Here is a 21,899-nt window from a genome sequence, read left to right as displayed (position 1 = left end):
ATAAACACAAACATACACACAAAACTCTAGCTTTCGCAACCAACGGTTGCCTCGTCAGGAAAGAGGGAAGGAGAAGGAAAGACAAAAGGATATGGGTTTTAAGGGAGAGGGTAAGGAGTCATTCCAATCCCGGGAGCGGAAAGACTTACCCTAGGGGGAAAAAGGACAGGTATACACTCGCACACACACACATATCCATCCATACATACAAGACACAAGCAGACATTTGTAAAGGCCTTTACAAATGTCTGCTTGTGTCTTGTATGTATGGATGAGCCTTTACAAATGTCTGCTTGTGTCTTGTATGTATGGATGGATATGTGTGTGTGTGCGAGTGTATACCTGTCCTTTTTCCCCCTAGGGTAAGTCTTTCCGCTCCCGGGATTGGAATGACTCCTTACCCTCTCCCTTAAAACCCATATCCTTTTGTCTTTCCTTCTCCTTCCCTCTTTCCTGACGAGGCAACCGTTGGTTGCGAAAGCTAGAGTTTTGTGTGTATGTTTGTGTTTATTTGTGTGTCTATCGACCTGCCAGCGCTTTTGTTGGGTAAGTCTCATCATCTTTCTTTTTAAATATATTTTTCCCACGTGGAATGTTTCCCTCTATTATACTATAATACTTATTTAGAATGAACACATTACTGCACTGAAATTGTGCAGAAGTTATATTGTACTTATATATACATACACACAAATCAGTTGTTCTACTGAGAAATTCATCAATGGAGTAGGAGGAGTTGGCCACCAATAAATCCTTTAGGCTTCTCTTAAACTGAATTTTATTGGTTGTTAAGCTTTTTATGGCTGCTGGCAAGTTATTGAAAATGTGTGTTCCTGAATAATGCACACCTTTTTGTGCAAGATTAAGTGACTTTAAATCCTTGTGAAGATTATTCTTATTTCTAGTTTTGATTCCATGAATTGAGCTGTTGGTTTGAAAAAGTGATATATTTTTAATGACAAATTTCATTAACGAATAAATATATTGGGAAGCAGTAGTTAGTATCCCTAGTTCCCTAAACAGGCTTCTGCAGGATGTTCTTGAGTTCACACCACATATATTACTGCATGTTTTTGTGCTCGGAAAACTTAAGCTTGGCTTGATGAATTACCCCATAAAATAATCCCTTATGACATTATGGAATGAAAGTAAGCATAGTATGCCAGCTTTTTCATTTTTATATCCCCTATGTCTGACACAATTCGCATTGCAAAAAGAGATTTGTTAGGATGCTTCAGCAGTTCTGTGGTGTATTTTTCCCAGTTGAATTTATTATCAAGCTGTAATCCCACGAATTTAACACTGTCCACTTCTTCTATCTGCTTGTCATTGTATGTTAGGCATATACTCGTGGGTCACCCCTTACAGGTTCTGAACTGCATGTAGTGTGTTTTTTCAAAGTTTAGTGACAAAGAATTGGCTAGGAACCAGTGATTAATGTCCACAAATATTTTATTAGCTGATCTTTCTAAGAGTACTCTTGATTTGCTATTTATTGCAGTGTTCATGTCATCGGCAAACAAAACGAACTTGGCCTCTGGTAATGTTACTGTTGAAAGATCATTGATATACACAAGAAAAAGTAAGGGCCCTAAAATGGAACCTTGTGGGATCCCACATGTAATTAGTTCCCAGTTGGATGATGCCTGATAGCTTGATACATGTCTCTTTCCTAATAACACCCTTTGTTTCCTGCCAGATATATAAGATTTGAGCCATTTTGCAGCATTTCCTGTTACACTATAATATTCTAATTTGCTTAAAAGGATATTGTGATTGACACAGTCAAATGCCTTTGACAGATCACAAAATATATCAGTTGCCTGCAATTTTTTTATCTAATGAATTAAGCACATTTTCACTGTAAATGTAGATAGCCTTCTCAATACCAGAACCCTTTAGAAATCTGAACTGTGACTTTGACAGTATGTTATTTGAGATAAGATGGTTATAAAGCCGATTGTACATTACTTTTTCTAAAATTTTTGAGAATGCTGGCAAAAGTGAAATTGGACGGAAATTTGATGCTATTTCTTTATCTCCCTTTTTAAACAGTGGCTTAACTTCAGCATATTTTAACCATTCAGGAAATATTCCACTGATAAACGACTGGTTACACAGATAGCTTAATATGTTACTTAACTCAGAATCACATTCTTTAATTAGCTTTGTTGATATTTCATCATCCACTAGATGTTTTTGATTTTAAAGATTTTATGATGGACATTATTTCTGCTGGGGTAGTGAGGGTCAAATTCATATTATGGATGTTACTTGAAATGTCTGGTTTGAGGTATTCCATAGCAGCATCTACAGAACCTGACAACTCCATCTTTTCAGTAACAGTTTGGTTCTACTGGTCTCCTCCTTCACTATATCCCATATTGTCTTTATTTTGTTATCTGATGTGACTATCTTTTCCTTGTAATATATTTGCTTTGATGTCCGTATTACAGTGTTTAATATTTTGCAGTATTTCGTGTAATGTGCTATAGCATCAACATCAGAATTGTTTTGGATTGACAGATACAGTTTTCCTTTTGTTTTACAAGATACCCCTATTCCTTGAGTAATCCATGGCTTCTTTGTAGACTTTTCTCTAACCTTGGTAAGTTTCGGGGGAAAACTGTTCGAATAAGGTAAGCACTTTATTAGCAAAATTGTTATATTTTTCATTCATGCTATGAGCACTGTAAACATCAGTCCAGCGAATGTCTCTGAGGAGTGTCCTAAAATAATCAATTTTTGGCTTATTGATTACGCAATTGAGCTCAGATTTAACAGATTTTATATCCTGTTCAGTATTAACATTTAACAGAAGGAACTGCATGTCATGATCTGAGAGCCTTCACAGTCAAGTCCAAATCTGAAAGCCGGATCATCAAGGAAGTACAGCACTTAGCACTGAAAGCACCTTTATTATGGACACCAACTTGCGAACTGAACAGAACTGTCCCCTGAAGGGAGAGTGTTGTTTTTTTTACATACATGGAGTATTCCAGAATATGCAAACATTTCAAAAAGCAGAAGTTACTCAAACATTCTGGAAATGCTAAGTACTAAATAACAAGTATTCCCTGTTGATCAGATTTGAACAGTTGACCCACCAGCAATTCTAAGCACTACTCTACAGTGCATGCAGCACAGTTTGGGGTCATGCCCCTCTCCTGGAGGAACAGTGACCCACTTTTTCAGAAGTTTTCATTGGAGTCAATTGCAGCATCCTAGATCTTGATCTTATCAGTGGTCCTCTGTATGGCAATGCTTTAGGATCCTAGCATTTGAGTCATGTTCTCACATACTTTTCACTATGGTGAGCATTATAGGTAGCCCGTCCCATTGAAGCTTTGTGATCATTGAGTGAGCATTCAGTTTCCTTGAACGAGAAGCTCCATAGTCTGTACCTCAGCTCTGTAGTGGGACTTCACATAAATGACATGAATGACATCTGCGGTTTTGTCGTCTAGATGTTTTAGTAACTTTTCTGATAGTCTCACTTTCTACCACTGTAAAAAAACCTACCAGGTCTTGAGGAGTGTACCTCAGTCACTAGTATTTGACATTATAGGGCTCTCTGTCTTGGTCCTGATAGTTCACATTGTCTTTCTAAGTATTGTCCAGCTTCACTGTTTAACTGAGCTTCTAGATTGATGTCTGGAACTTGTCCTGAAGACTGCGGGATAACATCAGCAACAAACGCCCAGAGCAATCTTTGTTATCTGTGCATGTTGTAATAGCTTTGTCAGTCTGGAGCTCCGTTCTTCCACAGTCTGACTGGTTGTGATGCCTACCAGAAGCCCCATTTGAAAATAACATCAGAACTACATTTTGCTAAAACATTGAATAGAACTGGTGTGATGGTTGACATATTGCAGTGTAATAGTTGTTGAACACTTGCAATTTTCTTTGCAGTAGCCCACAACGTGTCCAAACCATCCACATTGGAAACAGACTGGTGTGTTGTCCTCTAAATGTCTGTTTTTCTGTGGAGCTTTTTACTTTGTGAAGGTATTTGTTGACCTGCATCATTCGGATGCTGAGTTGTCATTTGATGGTGGTGGAGGAAGTCCAAGTTAGCAGAATCTATTCTTCTCAGTGCGTTTGACTGGTAGTGGAGATGGGTGTTAAAGATTTATTCTTCAACATTCTCTGTTTCCTCCTGAGTGATATTGGCATTCATAGCTGTTATCTCTTGTGTTCAGTCCGACAGCCATAAACTACTGTATCTCTTCTTAAACTACTGTATCTCTTCTTTTACTGTCTGGTGTATGAGACAGGTGAGGCCACGGTGATCTTTCACAGCTGCCATAGTTCTGGAGTCATACTTCCTTCCTTTTGTTCCATTCTTTTTTGTTGTGTTTTCTCGGTGCACTGGCACTGTTTGACTAATTCCTCTGTTGTATGACATCTTTTAACAGAAGAGCTTGGTAAATGTTTTCTGTGTGACTCCTTTCAGCAAACATAAGATTTTGTCGACTTCTGTCATATTCGGATTCACAATGTGGCAAAGGGCCAAAACGTTGAAACTTCTTGGTAGATTTTAAAACTGTGTGCCGGACCGAGACTCAGACTCGGGACCTTTATACAGATACAGAATATTCCATGATGTCCAAACATTTCCAGCATAAGAAATTTCAATAACCTTCAAGAAATGATAAATATTAACAAATATTTTTGGGTGATCAGATTTAAACTGCCAGCACAGCATGCCAGCCAGCAGTGCTGAACACTACTCTACAATGCATGCAGCACAGCTTGCAACAATATTAACAACCCTGGGTAGCTCTTCGACCAGATTCATTCCTTCAGAAGTATTATCCTTATATAGCCCCAGAGAGTACCTGTGCATGTTGTGCGTGGAAGTGGAAAGGAAACAGCAATGACAGTGAAGGTGTGACATGATTCCATTTCTGATCTCAAATGGCCTAAATGCTTAAGGTAATAGTTCACTAATGCAAGGAACCTGAGTTCGTATTCTGGTCTGTCCAAATTTTTGGGTATCAGCATGGATAAAAAAATTAGAGAAGCAACTCACATTGGACCGTTCCTGGTACCTCAACAGAAAATTTGTTAATCTGTTCCTCACACTTTATTCTTGAATATTTTGGCTATGTTTGATCTGTTTGTCCTATCCAGCCATAGCAAAACTATCATTATGTACTTCCCAGCCTTCTTTGATGTTTGAATTTGACTATTTATTGCCAATAGTTGCATGGTCATACAGTTCATGTACCCAATGTTGTCTGCTGTAGTGTACTTCCAGTGCCACAACCCTTATTATTGCCAGTCCAATGTTTTTATGTTGTCTTATTGCTAAGTCCATACCTTGTTTCAAGTGGAAATTAAAATGTGAAATGTTGTTTTCATGGGTATAATGGATAAGATATAACTAGTTTTTCAAGGCGTTCACATTGTCAGGTGAAACACATATGCATACATGTGTTTTAAAGTGGACTCGAACCATTCCTTGTTGGTTAAGAACTGTAAACTAAAACTGAAGAATTTGCAAAAAGGTTAGAGAAGGGACCTTGAATGTACCAGAGGCTGTTGAGAATTTCAAAGGCAGCATTAGGTGACAAACAGGGAAAGGAATACACCAGAAGACACATGGGATTAGCATTGAGAGGTGTAATAGTGATGGCTGCAGAATCAAAGTGGTAAAAAAAAAAACAAGGCATGATAGAAATCCATAGATATGAAAGGAGAAAATGTAAAAATGCAGGAAATTGATAGGACAAAAAGGAATTAAAAAAATCAAAAAATAAGATGGACAGGAAGTGCAAAATGATTAAGTACTAGTGACCAGAGCTGATAGTGGTAGGAATATATCGAAGGGCTATAGAAGGGAAATGAACTTGAAGCCAGTGTTAGAAAAGAAAGAGAAGGTAAATGAATGTGAGAGAGGAGACACAATACTGTGAACAGAATTTGGCAGATCACTGAAGGTCGAAACAAGGCTCCTGGAATAGACGTGCCCTCAGCTTCTTAACTGCTAATATCCATGGGAGAGCCAGCCATGACTAAACTATTCCACCGGTGTGCAAGATATGTGAGACAGGAAAAATACTCTCAAGATTTCAAGCATTTAATAACAATTCCAAATAAAGTAAGTGCTGACAGATGTGACTCTTAGCAAACTATCAGTTTGTAAGTCATGATAGCAAAATACTGATACGAATTATTCACAGAAGAATGGAAAAAGTAGTAGAGCCTATCTCAGGGAGATCAGTTTGGATTCTGGAGAAATGTTGGAACACGCAGGACAATGCCTACGACTTACGTTAAGCCAGGTTAAGAGAAGGCAAACCTATATTTTTAGAATTAGTATATTTGGAGAAAGCTTTTGACATTGTTGACTGGATATGATCTTTTAATTTGTGAAGGTACCAGGGAGTGAAAATTCATGTACAACCTGTACTTGTGTGAAAGGAATCCGTGGTTGAGAAAGGAGTGATACTGGATTGTAGCCTACCCCCAAGTGTTATTCAATCTGTTCATTGAGCAAACTGTAAAGTAAAGCAAGGAAAAAAATGGAGACACCAAAGTTCAGGGAAAACAAATAGAAAAGCTTTGAAGTTTGCTGGTGACATTGTAATTCTGGCAGAGACAGCAAAGGACTTGGAAGTTGCGATGTTCCTCTCGCCCTTTCCTGTCGTATCGGGTGGCAAAGTCAAGTTGATCAGGAGCTTAGCCTTCCTGTTATTTAATCTTCCTCACCTTATTATCTCAGCACAGTCGCCAATCTTTTCTGATCAAACTTCTGTTTTCGAAGTGCTGCAATTACTGCTGGAAGTTGTAAGACTTTCACATTGTTGTTGGTTTCACATTGACAGTCTCTTGTATATTATATGTGCTGTGTTGGCTGAAGAGCCAACACCGTTACTAGAGGAGGCCGAAATGCACACGTTTTAGCTCACGCAGGCTGGCGTGAGGAGGGAAGGATTATACTGATGTGAGGTCTGGAACATGACAAGGAATTAGAATTCAGGAAGCAGACGTAATTAGTTTGATACTTTAATCCATTAATGATGAATGTCGCTCTTTACGGTACATGATTCACAATATTATCTGTTCAGAATACATTCTTGAAGTCATTATAGTAACTGAATATGGTGCCTTGCTAGGTCGTAGCAAATGACGTAGCTGAAGGCTATGCTAAACTGTCGTCTCTCCAAATGAGAGCGTATGTAGTCGGTGAACCATCGCTAGCAAAGTCGGCTGTACAACTGGGCCGAGTGCTAGGGAGTCTCTCTAGACTAGACCTGCTGTGTAGCGGCACTTGGTCTGCAATCACTGCTAGTGGCAACACGTGGGTCCGACGTATACTAACAGACCACGGCCGATTTAAAGGCTACCACCTAGCAAGTGTGGTGTCTGGCGGTGACACCACAATATGCTTGTTTATAATAAATGTGCATTAGAAAGCTGTTACATTAGTTGAAACATCGCAAAATCATTGATAAGGACAAAACCCGAAAACCTTCTGTCTTATTTAGAAGATTCCAGTTGAGTGTGTGTATGTTACAAGTTTTCTCTTATCCCCTTGACATCAGAGGTTTTGTCATGGTGACTCTTCCTCTTATGACACACACCTTGTCTCCAAGGCAGGAAGCAAAGACATGGAATAAACTTCTCGAGCAGCAAGTGCTGTGAATTTGGTATGATGATTATTGTCGTCCCACTTGCAGATACACTGATACATGCATGTAAATAAAACATACATACAAGCAGATTGTCTAATTCATTATGAAAATGACTTTTGATAGGGGAAATCATCTTTTGTTGATTAGAAAAATGCTTGTGCAATACATCACTTCGTCAAACTGATATGTTACACTACAAAGTGCAGTTGAATGGAATAGGCAATGTCTCAGTAGGATGATATAAGATGACAGTTAAGAAAAGAAAAACAAGGATGACAGGATGTAGTCGAATTAAATCAGGTGACACTGAGGGAATTAGATTAGGAAATGAGACACTAAAAGTAGAAGATAAGTTCTGCTATTTTGGCAGTAAAATAACTTACAATGGCTGAAGTAGAGAGGATATAAATGTAGAGTGGCAATGGCAAAGAAAAGTGTTGTTGATCATTAAATATAAATTTAAGTGTATAAAATCTTTTTCTGGGGGTATGTGTGTTGAGTGTAACCTTGTATAGACGTGAAACATGGGTAATAAGCAGTTCAGACAAGAAGAGAAATCTTGAAATGTTGTGGTGCAGAAGCTTGCTGAAGATTAATTGGGTAGACTGCATAACTAATTAGAAGGTACTAAATAAAATTGAAGAGAAAAGAAATTTGTGGCATAACTTGACTAAAAGAAGGGATTGATTAATACGAGTAGGTCAGATTCTGAGACATCAAGGTAATTTTGAATTTAGTAATAGTGATGTGTGGCAGGGTAAAAATTATAGAGGGAGACCAAGAGATGCGTACAGTAACCAACTTCAAATGAATGCAGGTTGCCGTATTTGTTTGGAGATGAAGAGACTTGCATGGGATGGAGTGGCGTGGAGAACTGCATCAAACCAGTCTTTTGACTGAAGATGACGACAATGGTGACAACGATAACAACAGCAGGGGACATGTGGCCTGTAATGAGAAAGTGTCACGCTGATTTCTCTATTGGCAAAAGATTCCAGAATAGTCCCCCATTCGGATCTCTGGGAAGGGATTGTCAAGGGGGGAAGGAACCATGAGAAAAAGATGGAATAACAAATGAAAGGATAATATTCTACAAGTTGGAACACGGAATATCAGAAGTTCGAATGTGGTAGAGAAACTAAGAAATCTGGAAGGGAAATCTGAAGGCTCACTCTAGATATAGTGTGGGTCAGTGAAAGGAAATATAGGGAAGACCAGAAATCCTTGTCAGATGAGTATAGGGTGATATAAAAAACAATAGAAAATGTTATAACAGGAGTAGGATTCGTTATGAATAGGGAGGTAGGGCAGAGAGTTTGTTACTGTGAACAGCTCAGTGATGAGGTTCTTCTCATCAGAATCGACAGCAAACCATCACCAACAACAAACGTTTAGGTATACATACCAATGTTGCAAGCTGAAGATGAAGAGATAGAGAAAGTATGTGAGGAGGTTACTGAATGGGTAATTCAGTATGTAAAGGGAAATGAAAATGTAATACTCTTCGGCAATTGGAATGCGGTTCGGGGGATGGAGTGGAAGTAGTATTATGGAAGAATATGGGCTTGGTACTAGGAGTGAAAGAAAAAGATTAGCTGACTTCTGCAATAAATTTCATCTAGTAATAGCGAATACACTGTTTAAGAATCACAAGAGGAGGAAGTGTACTTGGTCGGGAAAAATCAATTTGGAAAGAAGTGGGATATGGAAGTACTAGGGAATAAGGAGATATGCTTGAAGTTCACTACAGCTATAGTTACTGCAATAAGGAATGGCTCAGTAGGCAGTTCAGTTGAAGGGGAATGTACATTTATAAAAAGGACACTCACAGAAATTGGAGAAAAAACATAATTACAGTGAAGGAATGCAGAAATACAAGTCACTTACAAATGAAATAAACAGGAAGTGCAGAGAAGCTTAGACGAAATGGCTACAAGAAAAATGGGAAGAAATCTAAAATGAAATGATTGTCGGAAGGACTGACTCAAGAATATAGAAAAGTCAAAAGAACCTTTACGGAAATTAAAATCAAGTGTGGTAACATTAAGAGTGCAATGTGAATTCCACTATTAAATGCAGGGGAGAGAGCAGGAAAGTAGAAGGAGTATATTGAAGGCCTCTATGAGGGGGAAGATCTGCTGATGACGTGATAGGAGAAGAAACATGAGTCAATATAGAAGAGATAGGGTATTCAGTATTAGAATTAGAACTTAAAACAGCTTTGACGATTTCTGGGGAATAAGGCAGGAGGGATAGACAACATTCCATCGGCATTTGTAAAATTGTTGGAAGAAATGGCAGCAAAATGGTGTGTAGAATCTACGAGCCCAGCAATGGACCATCTGACTGTCATTGCACAATCGGCTTAACAGTTAATCCATCCAAGTTTACTGACCAAATAATGTACAGAAGAATGGAAAAGAAAATTGAGGATATGTTAGATTACAGTCAGTTTGGCTTTAGGAAAGGTAAAGGCACCAGAGAGGCAATTCTAACATTGTAGTTGATAACAGAAGGAAGACTGAAGAAAAAGCAAGACATGTTCATAGGATTTGTCAACCAGGGAAAAACCTTCGACAGCGTAAAATAGTGCAAGATGTTTGAAATTCTGAGAAAAATAGCCGTAAGCTACAGGCAAAGACAGGTAATAAACAATATGTACAAGAACCAAGAGGGAATAATGATACACAGTTCATGGAAATAACACATATAGCACCTTACAGGATTCAGGCAGGTTCATACAAGGCAGGGAGGCTTATTAATGTGAACAGGATACAGAACTTTAAGTGCAGCCTAGAAGAGGTAGAATGGGATGAAGTATACACAGAAAATGATGCTGATGCCAAATTCAATTTATTCCACCATAAATTTGTCTCAATATTTGAGAGTTTCTTTCCTGAAACGTTATCCATAAAAGCCATTACAAAGTCAAGTAAGCCATGGATTACTAAGGGAAGTAATATATCGTGTAAGAGGAAGAGGGAAATATATGGACAGGCCAGAATAAGTCAAGATCTGAGGTTACTTGCTTATTACAAAAGATACTGTAATATTTTAAGGAAAGTCATTAAGAAGTCGAGAAGTTTACGTGTTCTGACAGAAATTAATATTGCGGATAATAAGATTAAAACTATATGGAATATTGTCAAACAGGAGACGGGGCAGCCTGACAGTGCACAGCATACCATAACAATAAAGCTAAATGATGATGATGTGAGTGATAATTCACAAGTTGCAAGTATTTTTAGCAATCACTTTCTGAATGTAACAGCAAAAATAGGGTTAAGGGGTTCAGTTGAAGAAGCAAAAAAAATATGTAAAAATGTCATTCCCCAGGACTTTAGGCCTTTAGAAATAGCATCAACATCCCCCACTGAAATTAAGGGAATTATAAATATACTGAAAAACAAGAGCTCATGTGGTGTTGATGGAGCCTCTAGCAGAATTTTGAAGTGTTGTTCTAATTTAATAAGTGGAGTCCTTAGCGATATATGTTATGCTTCGCTGGCACCGGGAATTTTTCCAGACAGATTGAAATATGCAATTGTCAAACCTCTTCATAAGAAATGGGACAAGAGTGAGTTAAATAATTATAGACCAATCTCATTGTTGACTTCATTTTCTAAAATATTCAAAAAAAGTTATGTATTTAAGAGTAGTCTCACATTTAAGTGAAAATAATTTACTCAACATTTCACAGTTCGGATTCCAGAAGGGTTACTTGACTGAGAATGCTATCTACACATTTACCCATCAAACAGTACAAGCCATAAATAACAAATTATCGCCAGTTGGTATTTTTTGTGATCTCTCCAAGGCATTTGACTGTGTGGATTATGTCACACTCTTAGAAAAACTTGGGTTTTATGGAATTGAAGGATATACACACAGCTGGTTTGAATCATACTTAATGAACAGAAAGCAAAAAGTTGTGCTGAACAGCACAAATAATGTTGGGAGGGTGGTAAATTCTAGTGAATGGGGAGTTATCACAAAGGGAGTCCCACAGGGTTCAATTTTAGGTCCTCTGCTGTTCCTTATTGATGTGAATGACCTTCCACTTAACATTTAGCAAATGGAACTAGTACTTTTTGCCGATGACATGAGTGCTATAATAAATCCTATTCCAGAAAAAGCAGCTGAAGATATAGTTAAGGATGTCTTTGAAAGAATTATTAAGTGGTTCTCAGAAAATGGACTCTCCCTTAATTTTGAAAAAATTCACTATATCCAGTTCTGTACACCGAATAGAGTCATACTGACAATTGATGTAGCGTATGAACAGGGCTCAGTTAACAGGGTAGATTTCTCCAAATTTTTGGGTCTTCACATTGATGACAGCTTGAACTGGAAGAAGCATATTACTGAGCTTCTCAAACACCTAAGTTGAGCTTCTTTCGCTCTTCCTATAATCGCTAGTCTTGGTAATAAACAGATCAGTCTCCTAACATACTATGCAATTTCCACTCAATAATGTCTTATGGAATTGTTTTCTGGGGTAACTCACCACTTAGACATAAAGTATTGATTGCACAAAAGAGAGCAGTGAAAATAATTAATAGTGTTCACCCAAGGACATAATGTAGGCACCTTTTCAAGGAGTTAAGCATTTTAACTGCACTATCAGAGTACATAGATTCACTGATGAAATTCGTTACAAATAATCCATCTCAATTTGCGAAGAACAGTGATGTTCATATGTACAACACTAGAGGCGAAAAATGACCTTTCCTATCTGTTATTGAAGCTGTCAATTGCTCAAAAAGGAGTACATTATTCAGCAACAAAAATCTTTGATCATTTGCCCAGCAACATAAAAGTGTCTGGCAGGTAGCAGATCAAGTTTTAAATGTGGCTTAAAATCATTTCTTTTGGACAACTCCTTCTACTCCATGGGCGAGTTTGTTTCAGAAATGGTAAAAGAAAAAGTAAAAAAGAAAGAAGTACCTCTAAATGTAGTTGCATGAGAACCAAGAATTTCAGTAATATTAATATTAGCACTATTCGTGTGTGTGTGTGTGTGTGTGTGTGTGTGTGTGTGTGTGTGTGTGTGTATCTTGTATCTTGAATCTGACCTGTTCCACATCATATCGATAAAATAATCAGGAAAATGATCTACGGAACATGACATAACTAAAACTAATAAGAATGGGAGATGAAGAACAAAGTACTCTGATTAAGAAGCGTGTAAGGCAGGGATGTAGTCTTTCTCTCCTACTTATCAGTCTAGACATCAAAGGAGCAATGATGGAAATGAAAGAAAGGTTGAAGAGTGGAATTAAAATTCAAGATGAAAGGATATCAATTATATGATTCGCTTATGACATTGCTATCCTGAGTAGAAGTGAAGAAGTATTACAGGATCTGCTTATTGGAATGAACAGTCTAATGAGTACAGAATATGGATTTAGAGTAAATCGAAGAAAACTGAAAGCAGTGAGGAATAGCAGAAATGAGAAAAGTGAGAAACGTAATATCAGGATTGATGAACACGAAGTAGATGAAATTAAGGAATTCTGCCACTTAGGCAGCGATATAACCCAAGACGGTTGGAGCAAGGAGGACATAAAAAACAGAGTAGCACTGGCAAAAAGGGCATTCCTGACCAAGAGAAGTTTACTTGTATCAAATATAGGCCTTGCTTTGAGGAAGAAATTACTGAGAATGTATATGTTTGGAGCACAGCTTTGTATGGTAGTGAATCATGGACTGTTGGGAAAACCCCAACAGAACAGGATGGAACAGAATCAAAGCATTTGGGATGTTGTGCTACAGAAGGATGTTGAAAATTAGGTGGACAAATAAGGTAGGAATGAGGAGGTTCCCCGGAGAATTGGAGAGGAAAGCAATATATGGAAAACACTAACCAGAAGAAGGGACAGGACGGTAGGATATATGTTACGATATCGAGGAATAACTTCCACGGTACTGGAGGGAGCTGTAGAAGGTAAAAACTGTAGAGCAAAACAGCTGTTGGAATACACCCAGCAAATAATTGAGGATGTGTGTTGCAGTTGCTGCTTTGAGATTAAGAGGTTGGCATGGGAGAGGAATTCGTCGTGGGTCGCATCAAACAAGTCAGAAGACTGATTCAGTGTCATAGGTTTTTTGCAGTGCTGTGACAAGAGAATTAGTACTCAGAATAGTAAAATAGATTTGTTTATAGTCCCATGCTAGTAGGAAATAGGGGTCTTATGTGTTGGCACAAAGCAGTGTTGCATAGTGTTCTAATAAAAAAAGTTACCTTACCAGCACCTTACCCAAAACCATAAAAATTGTTGTGAATGTTATTGTTGATATCTTTAGCAACCATACTTTGCAGTCTAGACTGGGATATATCTATTTTGTTGGGAGATTTCTAATAGTAAATAGCTGAAACGTTAGATGTATATGGGCAAATAGTAATTGGTAGAATCACTATAGATGTGGGATCACCGATACACACGCTGGCTAAGAATCTACCACCACTTGTCAAGTCAGTCATAGGGCTTTGTGAAACATACCCAGGGCTCCATCCACCATTGATGTAACAGATTTCGTGAAACACTGTCATTGGTTTTTGTGTTCATGACTGACTAGCCAAAAAGATTTTCATTGCCTTTCAGGAGTATCATTGTGTGTTCTAAGATGTTAATGAGCCAGAGTATTAGGAGATATGCATTTATTTCATCTAATATTTGGCTGTGGGACATTTGTGACATTTTATGTTCAATGGCAGTTACGGTGTCATTGAAGATTTGAGAGTGAAGTAAGATTCTGACCATACTGAGATTTACATTCACCTCTTTTTTATATGTTAACTGCCATAATCAGCTCGATAAATATTTTGTATTAATATGTGAGATGCAGGTGCAACATCTGTCCCCTGCATCAACACAGCCTTTGCTAGTCTAGTCGTGTGAGTGGTATATCCGAGGCAACTGTATTATGTTTCAACTTCTTTGCAAGTACTGCTCTACAGTTTATGCTGACATGTCCAATTGTGGCTTTTCAGTTATAAGTTTAGTTATCAGTTTTCTACTAATTATAAGTTTAGTTATCAATTTTCTAATTATAAGTTCAGTTATCAATTTTCTGAGCACACTCCTCACAAGGACCGATGTGATGGAGTCAACTTTCTGAAACCATTTATATGGTGCTGTAGGTTGGATCCCAGGTTTTACCCTGCAACCATTCATCAGAGTAGGCACTTTTTTGCAAGTAATCGACAGAAACGGATTTTCATTCCTGCTCTAAACCCTTAAAAATGACAGTGCTATGCAGAAAAGTGATGTAGCATAATGGTTAAGATACATTCATGACATGCAGAAAGTTGAGGGTTTGAATCCTTTCAGGTGCTTCGAAATTGTTTTTAAATCTTGATCATACTGACTTAGATCATTATTTTTATGTAGTTAATTTAACTGTAAATTTCTTGTCTCTAATCCTTTGCTGTGTCATTTATATCATCGTATTGACTTTTTTATTTGCTCAATTTTTTTTTTCATTCCAGTCATTCTTTTTTTGTTTGGAATCTTCTTGCTGCATGTGATTTTCTTTATCTTCATTAATCTGTCATAATACATAAATGTTTGAAATGTTGATCTATCGTGTAAAAATAAAATATGAAATAATCTATTTGTTTGTTGTGCAATGTTATTTTTTTGTTGCAAGATGTGCCTGTTTTTGGATGATACTTATCATAGAAATATTTGAAACATAAATTCGTGTAGAAATATTTGAAACATAAATTCGTGTAGAAATATTTGAAACGTAAATTCATGATGCACTGGGAATAACATGACACAGATGAAGATCTCATCAAAAGAAGGAATTAGAACTAGAATACATTTCCAGCAAAATGAGGAGTACATAGACAAAAATATAAAGTGATGAAAAAGAAAAAATTAAATTGAAGCTGATACATAAAAATAATTAAAATCACATGGGTGAAGATATATGAAAAAAGTGAGAGCAATGCTTTTTTAATCCATGGATTTTTTAAATCCATGGATTAGATTTTCAAATCCATTATATAATAAGTCATTTCAATAAAGGTGCAAAAATAAAAATCCAGAGCACCTGACAGCACTTGAACCCACAATCTGCTGCACAGCAGATACTTATCTTAACTATTAAGCTATGCCCCTGCACTGTCTTTTAAGGCTCTAGAGCATCATTCAAAATTCATTTTTGTCAATTATTTGCAAGCAGGGGCCTACTTTGATGACTGGCTGCAGGGTGTGATAACTGGAACCCTAACATGTACCACTGCACAGCAGGTTTCAAATAGTCAATCCTACTCCTGGGGAGCTCTCCCTGCCAGCATATCATGATTAACTTCAGTGATTGGTGAATAACCTGTCATAATGGTGGAAGTTGAAGGAGAATATCTGTGCTTAATAGTTCAAGAAATTAATACAGTAGAGCATCGATTATCCGAAGTAATTGGGGGACATGAGTGTTCGGAAAACTGGTTTGTTCGGATAATCGAACTGTACATGTTTATTTGCCAAAAAGAAGTACTGTACAGTAAATTTATTCATAAAAACAGGCATCTCTTGTAGTATTACAAAGTAACATACAAAGGCAACTTCAGTAGGAATATATAGTATGTGGCACAGTTTATTAAGTTCACTTCTTCACGCAGCAGCACACAAGTGGTCGTAACAGAGAATAGAAGGTGACTGTTTACACCGTGAGAAGCTCTTCTTGGGGGCGCGCAATCCTTCAAACTGCGCGGAGCGGCACGCCTCCAACTCCAAGCTGGCGCAGCTGTTGCTGTGAACAGCTTTGATACTGCTGCTACCTCTACTGCCAGTGCCAAGCCGACAGAAGTGTGCTGATTGTTGAAACACAGCGACTGGCGGCTTGGCCGGTCAGCAGCGCATTGTGAAGGTCCCATTAGAAGCAATGTTCCGCCAGCGGTGGCCCAGTGCGGCGACTACTGTGGGAAACTTGGTTTGGGAGTGAGGGGGATGATGGATGGTAGGGTGGGAGAGTAACAGGCGCGAGCGAGTACACAGTTCGGTTGACCGACGTTCAGATAATCGACGCTCTACTGTATTTTAATTCTATATTTCACTTTGTTTAAAAAAGAAATTGTTAATGCATGCTTTAATTGATTTTTGAGATTATTGACACCTCTTCTGCTTGCAGCAGTTGTAGAAAACAATATGTGACGTAGAATTACCTTTTGTTCTAAATGGATTTTTAAAAAAGCTTTCTGAAATTAAAAAAGAAAATGTCTGTGATTGGTACCTTGAACTTTAAAGAGCATATGTGCGGATCAGCATGGCTTTCATACTTGAAAATCTGCACAATGAGTGAACAGGATAGTGATGCAAGTGTACAGCTTACATAAGTCGAGTGATTCACTTAATTTTTTTGCTCATTACTACTTTCAAAAAACCTCCTCCAATAGAGCTCTCAATGTGTTACTAAGAGCTGTGGACAATCTTATAGTGCTATATGACTATTGTGATCTAGAGGTAGTGATATAGTCATCATCTTCTTCAATCTGTTACTGTAAAAGTACTTGAACATGTACCTAGTGTTGAAACTGGTGCAAACTGTCCAGGGCACAATTCGCTTTTACAGAAGTTGCAGGAAGAAGGTATAGATAATTGGGTGCTAGGAGTTAAACTGGAATAGAAATAAATGTGTGAAGTCAAGTCTGCAGAATACAATTCCAAGTGTGTTCCTTAGCCATCCACTTTACCTTCTGCCAAATATCTTGCTTCACTCAGTAACTATTGCTATGATCCTTATTAGAAAACATTTTTAACTGATGGTTGTTTCTGCAGGTTTTGGAAATAAATGCATCCAGCAGGAGGACAGGAAAGCGAATCCTTGCAGATCTTCAGGAGGCAACACAGTCGCATAGAATAGGAGTACCTGGAGCTGATTCCAATCAATCAACAATAACAAAAATATTCAAAAGAGGTTGTACAAAATAAATATTTTGTTTTTATAAAGCTGTTCCATCTTGATTGTCATTAAAAATTACCAGGATGTCTTTGAAGCACAAAAAGTAACAACAGATATGACATGTGAAAGACATAGCTGCTATTTGATGGCCCTTGTTTTGTAATTCCCTAAAAGTTCTGTTTTTCACCCAGGGTTTCTTTATTTAAATTTTATTTTTGTGGTAATTCCTTCTTATTTTCAGGAAAGGGTAATTCAAAAACAGACTCAAATGAAAGGTCCATGAAGAAGGAAATGTCTTTGATTCTTGTTGAAGAAGTAAGTTTGTTCTTTTATTCTTAATAAAGGTTAACATATTGTAAATGTAAATGAAACTTCCTGTTTTAACGGGATCATTGCATTGTATTTAGTTATGAAAGTACTTTGCTTTTGAAATTTTCTTTTTCTTGTTCATTGTTTTGCCTACACAAGGCCAGTGGAAATACATGACATTGTAAGAAACCAATATTTGAGCCTCACTTTTTTCTGTTAAAAGCTGAAGAACATCTGAAGCATTTTTCTGTACAATGCAAGATTTTAGACACATGTTACAATGGTCAAAAGCAGGTCACAGAATACATTTTAAATGACACTTTGAAAGACATGTTTCAGTGAACTATCAAAGTAAGTGAAGAAGTCTTTGCGGGATGGTGTTTTGTGTGTGTGTGTGGGGGGGGGGGGGGGGGGGGGGGCATGGCAGAGAAATGGGTTGACAGTTAAAATCTGTTGTGAAATGAGAAAGGAGGAGAATGGCCTGTATGAGGGTTGTTTAGAATAAACTGTATGAAAATATTCCTAAAGACATTTGTTATGTATCGTTGCATTTGATTTTCAATTAAGAATATCTGATGACCACTCCCTGCCCTTGCTGTCATATTTTCCATTTGGATTGATATGTGTCTTTGCATAAAACAATAGTGTTTAAATAGAATATCTTTGCTGCTTTTGTGTCACAGTGTAAGATTTTTGAAATAATTGTTTCAGGTGGATATTGTATTTGATGACTATGATGAAGGATTTGTTTCTGCTTTGTCTACACTTGTGACAACCTCGAAACGCCCAGTTATTTTTACTGCAACGGATGAAAATTGTCTTCAAGTCACACGTCTTGTAGACAAGCATCTTGTACTAAAATATGATGTTGTTCCATCCAGAATATTAAGTAAGTTTATATGTCAGTGAATTGAATAACACACAGCAAAAATGCAGTGAATTTAATGTCAAAAAACTGACTTTAAGAACATAAAACTCATTAACGTAGTTGATTCAGTAAATGGAGCAATATCAATAAAAAATACACATGCATTTTAGTCTGTTGCCTTCTTTAATTTCTTAGATGACTGTTAAAAGAGAGAAGGAACCTTGAAACATGCTTTACGTTGTGAAGCAGAGGAAAAAATCTCACAGAATAGTTGGCCTGTAAAGTTATACGCATATGAAGAGGTACCAAAGGCAGAGGTGGGACCTAGTATTGACAGTTAAAATAACAGAGCACCTAATAAAGATAACTATTGACTTAACAGTGATGCAAACAAGGGGATTGTACACAGGGTAGTAGCAGTCTGAAATATGGGTAAAAACTAGTGAGAGGGAAATATGAACAGAAAAATGATTAAAGTTATTGAAAGGTGGCAAAAGACTGATGGCGTGCTCACAGTGAAAGTGTGTGTGTGTGGGGTATGTATGTATGTATGTATGTATGTGTGTGTGTGTGGGTGGGGGGGGGGGGGGTGTTGTAAGAACAGACTCATGAAGTACTAAATCAGAGTTCAAAACATTAAGTAGAAGTGAAAACTGACTGATAACAGTAATAGTAGCAGTGGTGTTGATTGTTGTGGTCATAGCCATAGGAAGGTACTGAGAGTGAATACATGGAAATATTTGGATCTCTGGGACAGGTTTTTTTAGTGTGAAAGTTGTAGATGTTGAGCATGATATGATAGGAGGAATACTCATAGCTCTCCAGCAGAAGAGTTAATTTACAGCTAAATGTAGCACAAACCTGCAAGAGTAATGTAAAATATACATTTGGGTGTGCCCGGGAAGTCCCATTGCTCAATTATTGTCACGATAATTGTAAGTTTACGTTACGAGACAGTTTTTTTCTTACAATTGTGGTGTAGTGGTTAGACTCTGTATTTTCATTTGGGACACTTGTTGTTCAAATTCCAATTTGACCTTCGTTTGGATTTTTCGTGGTTTTTATAAATTGCTTAAGGCAATTGCTAGGCTGTTTCCTTTCAAAAAAGCCACAACTGATTTCCTTCCCCAATCACAGGTTGTATTTTGTTTTTAATGACCATGATCTTCTTTCTTTATCATAATTGCATCATCAGTCTTCAAAATGATTTTGTTACGTCTGTTGTGTCCTGCTTCTAATCCTTCTAATAAATCTGTGTTCATCTCTCCTGCTATCTATCTTTGTTTTTCTTCTTCTTTTCTCTTTTTCCAGTTCCTGTGCACAACTATGTTCTTCATTTCTCAGTTAATCATTTAGTTACAGCATGATGGATGTATACTAATTATGGGCAAAGTTGAAACTGATTGTATAAGGGGCATTCAAAAAGAAACCAGCCGGAGGCATAATTATAGAAACCAGTACCTGTATGTTAAAAGTATTGACTCTGGCTGTTGATACACTTGTCTCACTGTGACACAAGATGGTGAATGGCTATCTCAAAAAATTCCCAGGACTGTGATCTTAACCAGTTCAACACGTACACCTGAACATCGTCGTCCAAGGTGAATCGTTTGCCCCTCAGAGCCTTTTTAAAGGGACCATAAATGGCGTAATCTTCTGATTTACTTCCTGCGGTACGGGACAACAGTGAATGCCCAGCATTACTCACAGACTTTGACTACCCTTCGCCAAATGATCAAATCAAAATGACCAGGCAATCTCACCCGTGGGGTCATTCTGCTCCACGACAATGCAAAGCCTCATATGGCCAACACAGTTGCAGCACTCCTGCAGAAATTCAAATGGGAGGTTCTCGGCCAACCCCCATACAGTCTGGACCTCTCTCCTTGTGATTATGCCATTTTTGGTCCCCTTAAAATGACTCTGAGGGGTAAATGATTCACCTTGGACAAGGACGGCCAGCTGTGCATGTGGAACTGGATAACATCAAAGCCCCGGGAATTTTATGAGACAGCAATTCACCACCTTGGGTCACAGTGGGACAAGTGTCTCAACAGCCAGCGTCAATACTTCCAACATACAGGTACTGGTTTCTGTAATTATGCCTCCAGCTCATTTCTTTTTGAATGCCCCTTATACACCATGCTCCGGAGAACTCGGTGACCAAGTAAGTGGATTAATGACAGAAAAGATCCAGCATATTTTAATAATAAAATTCTAAATTTACTGAGGAAGCAGAGACTGTTGCACACTCGGTTCAAAAATGTATGCAGGAATGATGACAGGTGAAAGTTCCTAGAAATTCATGTATCAGTAAGATTGATGCATAACAAGCTTACAACCACCACCACCATACATTTCCAATATCCTGCTGAGAACCCAAGTAAATTCTGGTCCTATGTAAACTCACTATGCAGATCGAAGGTTTGTATCCAGTCACTTGTTGATGAGTCTGGTGTGGCAACCGAAGACAGTGAAAGGAAGGGCAAATGGTTTTACAGAGAGAACTCTATGGTGTTGTCTCCTTACTTAGATTGAATTTGTCGTGAATCTCTCACCAAGAATGAGATCCCAAGTGACTGGAAAAAGAAGTGAGGGTGAGTGCTGTATACAAGAAGATTAAAACAATGGGTCCACAAAATTACAGACAAATATCCTTAACATCAATTTTCCACAGAACTCTTGAACGTATTTTCAGTTTCGATATCGTATATTTCCGTGAGACAGTAGAGCTTCTGTCAACAAATGAATGCGGATTTAGAAAGCATCATTCATGCGAAACGTAGCTTGCCAGTTTCTGACATGATACCCTGTGTACCATGGATGAAGGGTCACATAGTGATTTTGTATTCCTAGATTTCCTGAAAGCATTTGACATGGTTCCCATTGCAGACTGTTAACAAAGGTACAAGCATGAGGAATAAGTCACAGTTATCTAAGTGACTTGAAGACTTCTTGAATAATAGAACTTATTACATTGTCCGCGACAGTGAGTGTTCATCAGAGACCAGAGTATCATCAGGAATGCCGCAGGGAAGTGTGATAATGACTGCTCTTATTCTCTATATACAGGGTGTCCCATTTATCTTGACCACCCTAAATAACTGTTTGTCCAGATGCAAATTACAAAATGTTTCAAGCAATTGTTCTTTTGCCATCAGGGGAACATC

The 21,899-nt window shown here is 37.8% G+C and overlaps 1 protein-coding gene across 2 annotated transcripts in view; it reads left to right on the top strand.

Moving 5' to 3' along the window:
* Positions 1 to 21,899, top strand: part of LOC126175321 (ATPase family AAA domain-containing protein 5) — a 112,562-nt gene that overhangs the window by 66,454 nt on the left and 24,209 nt on the right. For both annotated transcript variants that reach the window (XM_049922031.1, XM_049922032.1), the window contains exons 8-10: positions 17,429 to 17,567; positions 17,794 to 17,867; positions 18,573 to 18,750. In XM_049922031.1, coding sequence (XP_049777988.1) covers positions 17,429 to 17,567; positions 17,794 to 17,867; positions 18,573 to 18,750 — 391 coding nt within the window. The remainder of the gene's footprint in view (positions 1 to 17,428; positions 17,568 to 17,793; positions 17,868 to 18,572; positions 18,751 to 21,899) is intronic.

Source organism: Schistocerca cancellata, chromosome 3 (assembly GCF_023864275.1).
Source record: "Schistocerca cancellata isolate TAMUIC-IGC-003103 chromosome 3, iqSchCanc2.1, whole genome shotgun sequence".
Classification (NCBI taxonomy): domain Eukaryota; kingdom Metazoa; phylum Arthropoda; class Insecta; order Orthoptera; family Acrididae; genus Schistocerca; species Schistocerca cancellata.
This window is presented reverse-complemented; position numbering and strand designations above follow the sequence as displayed.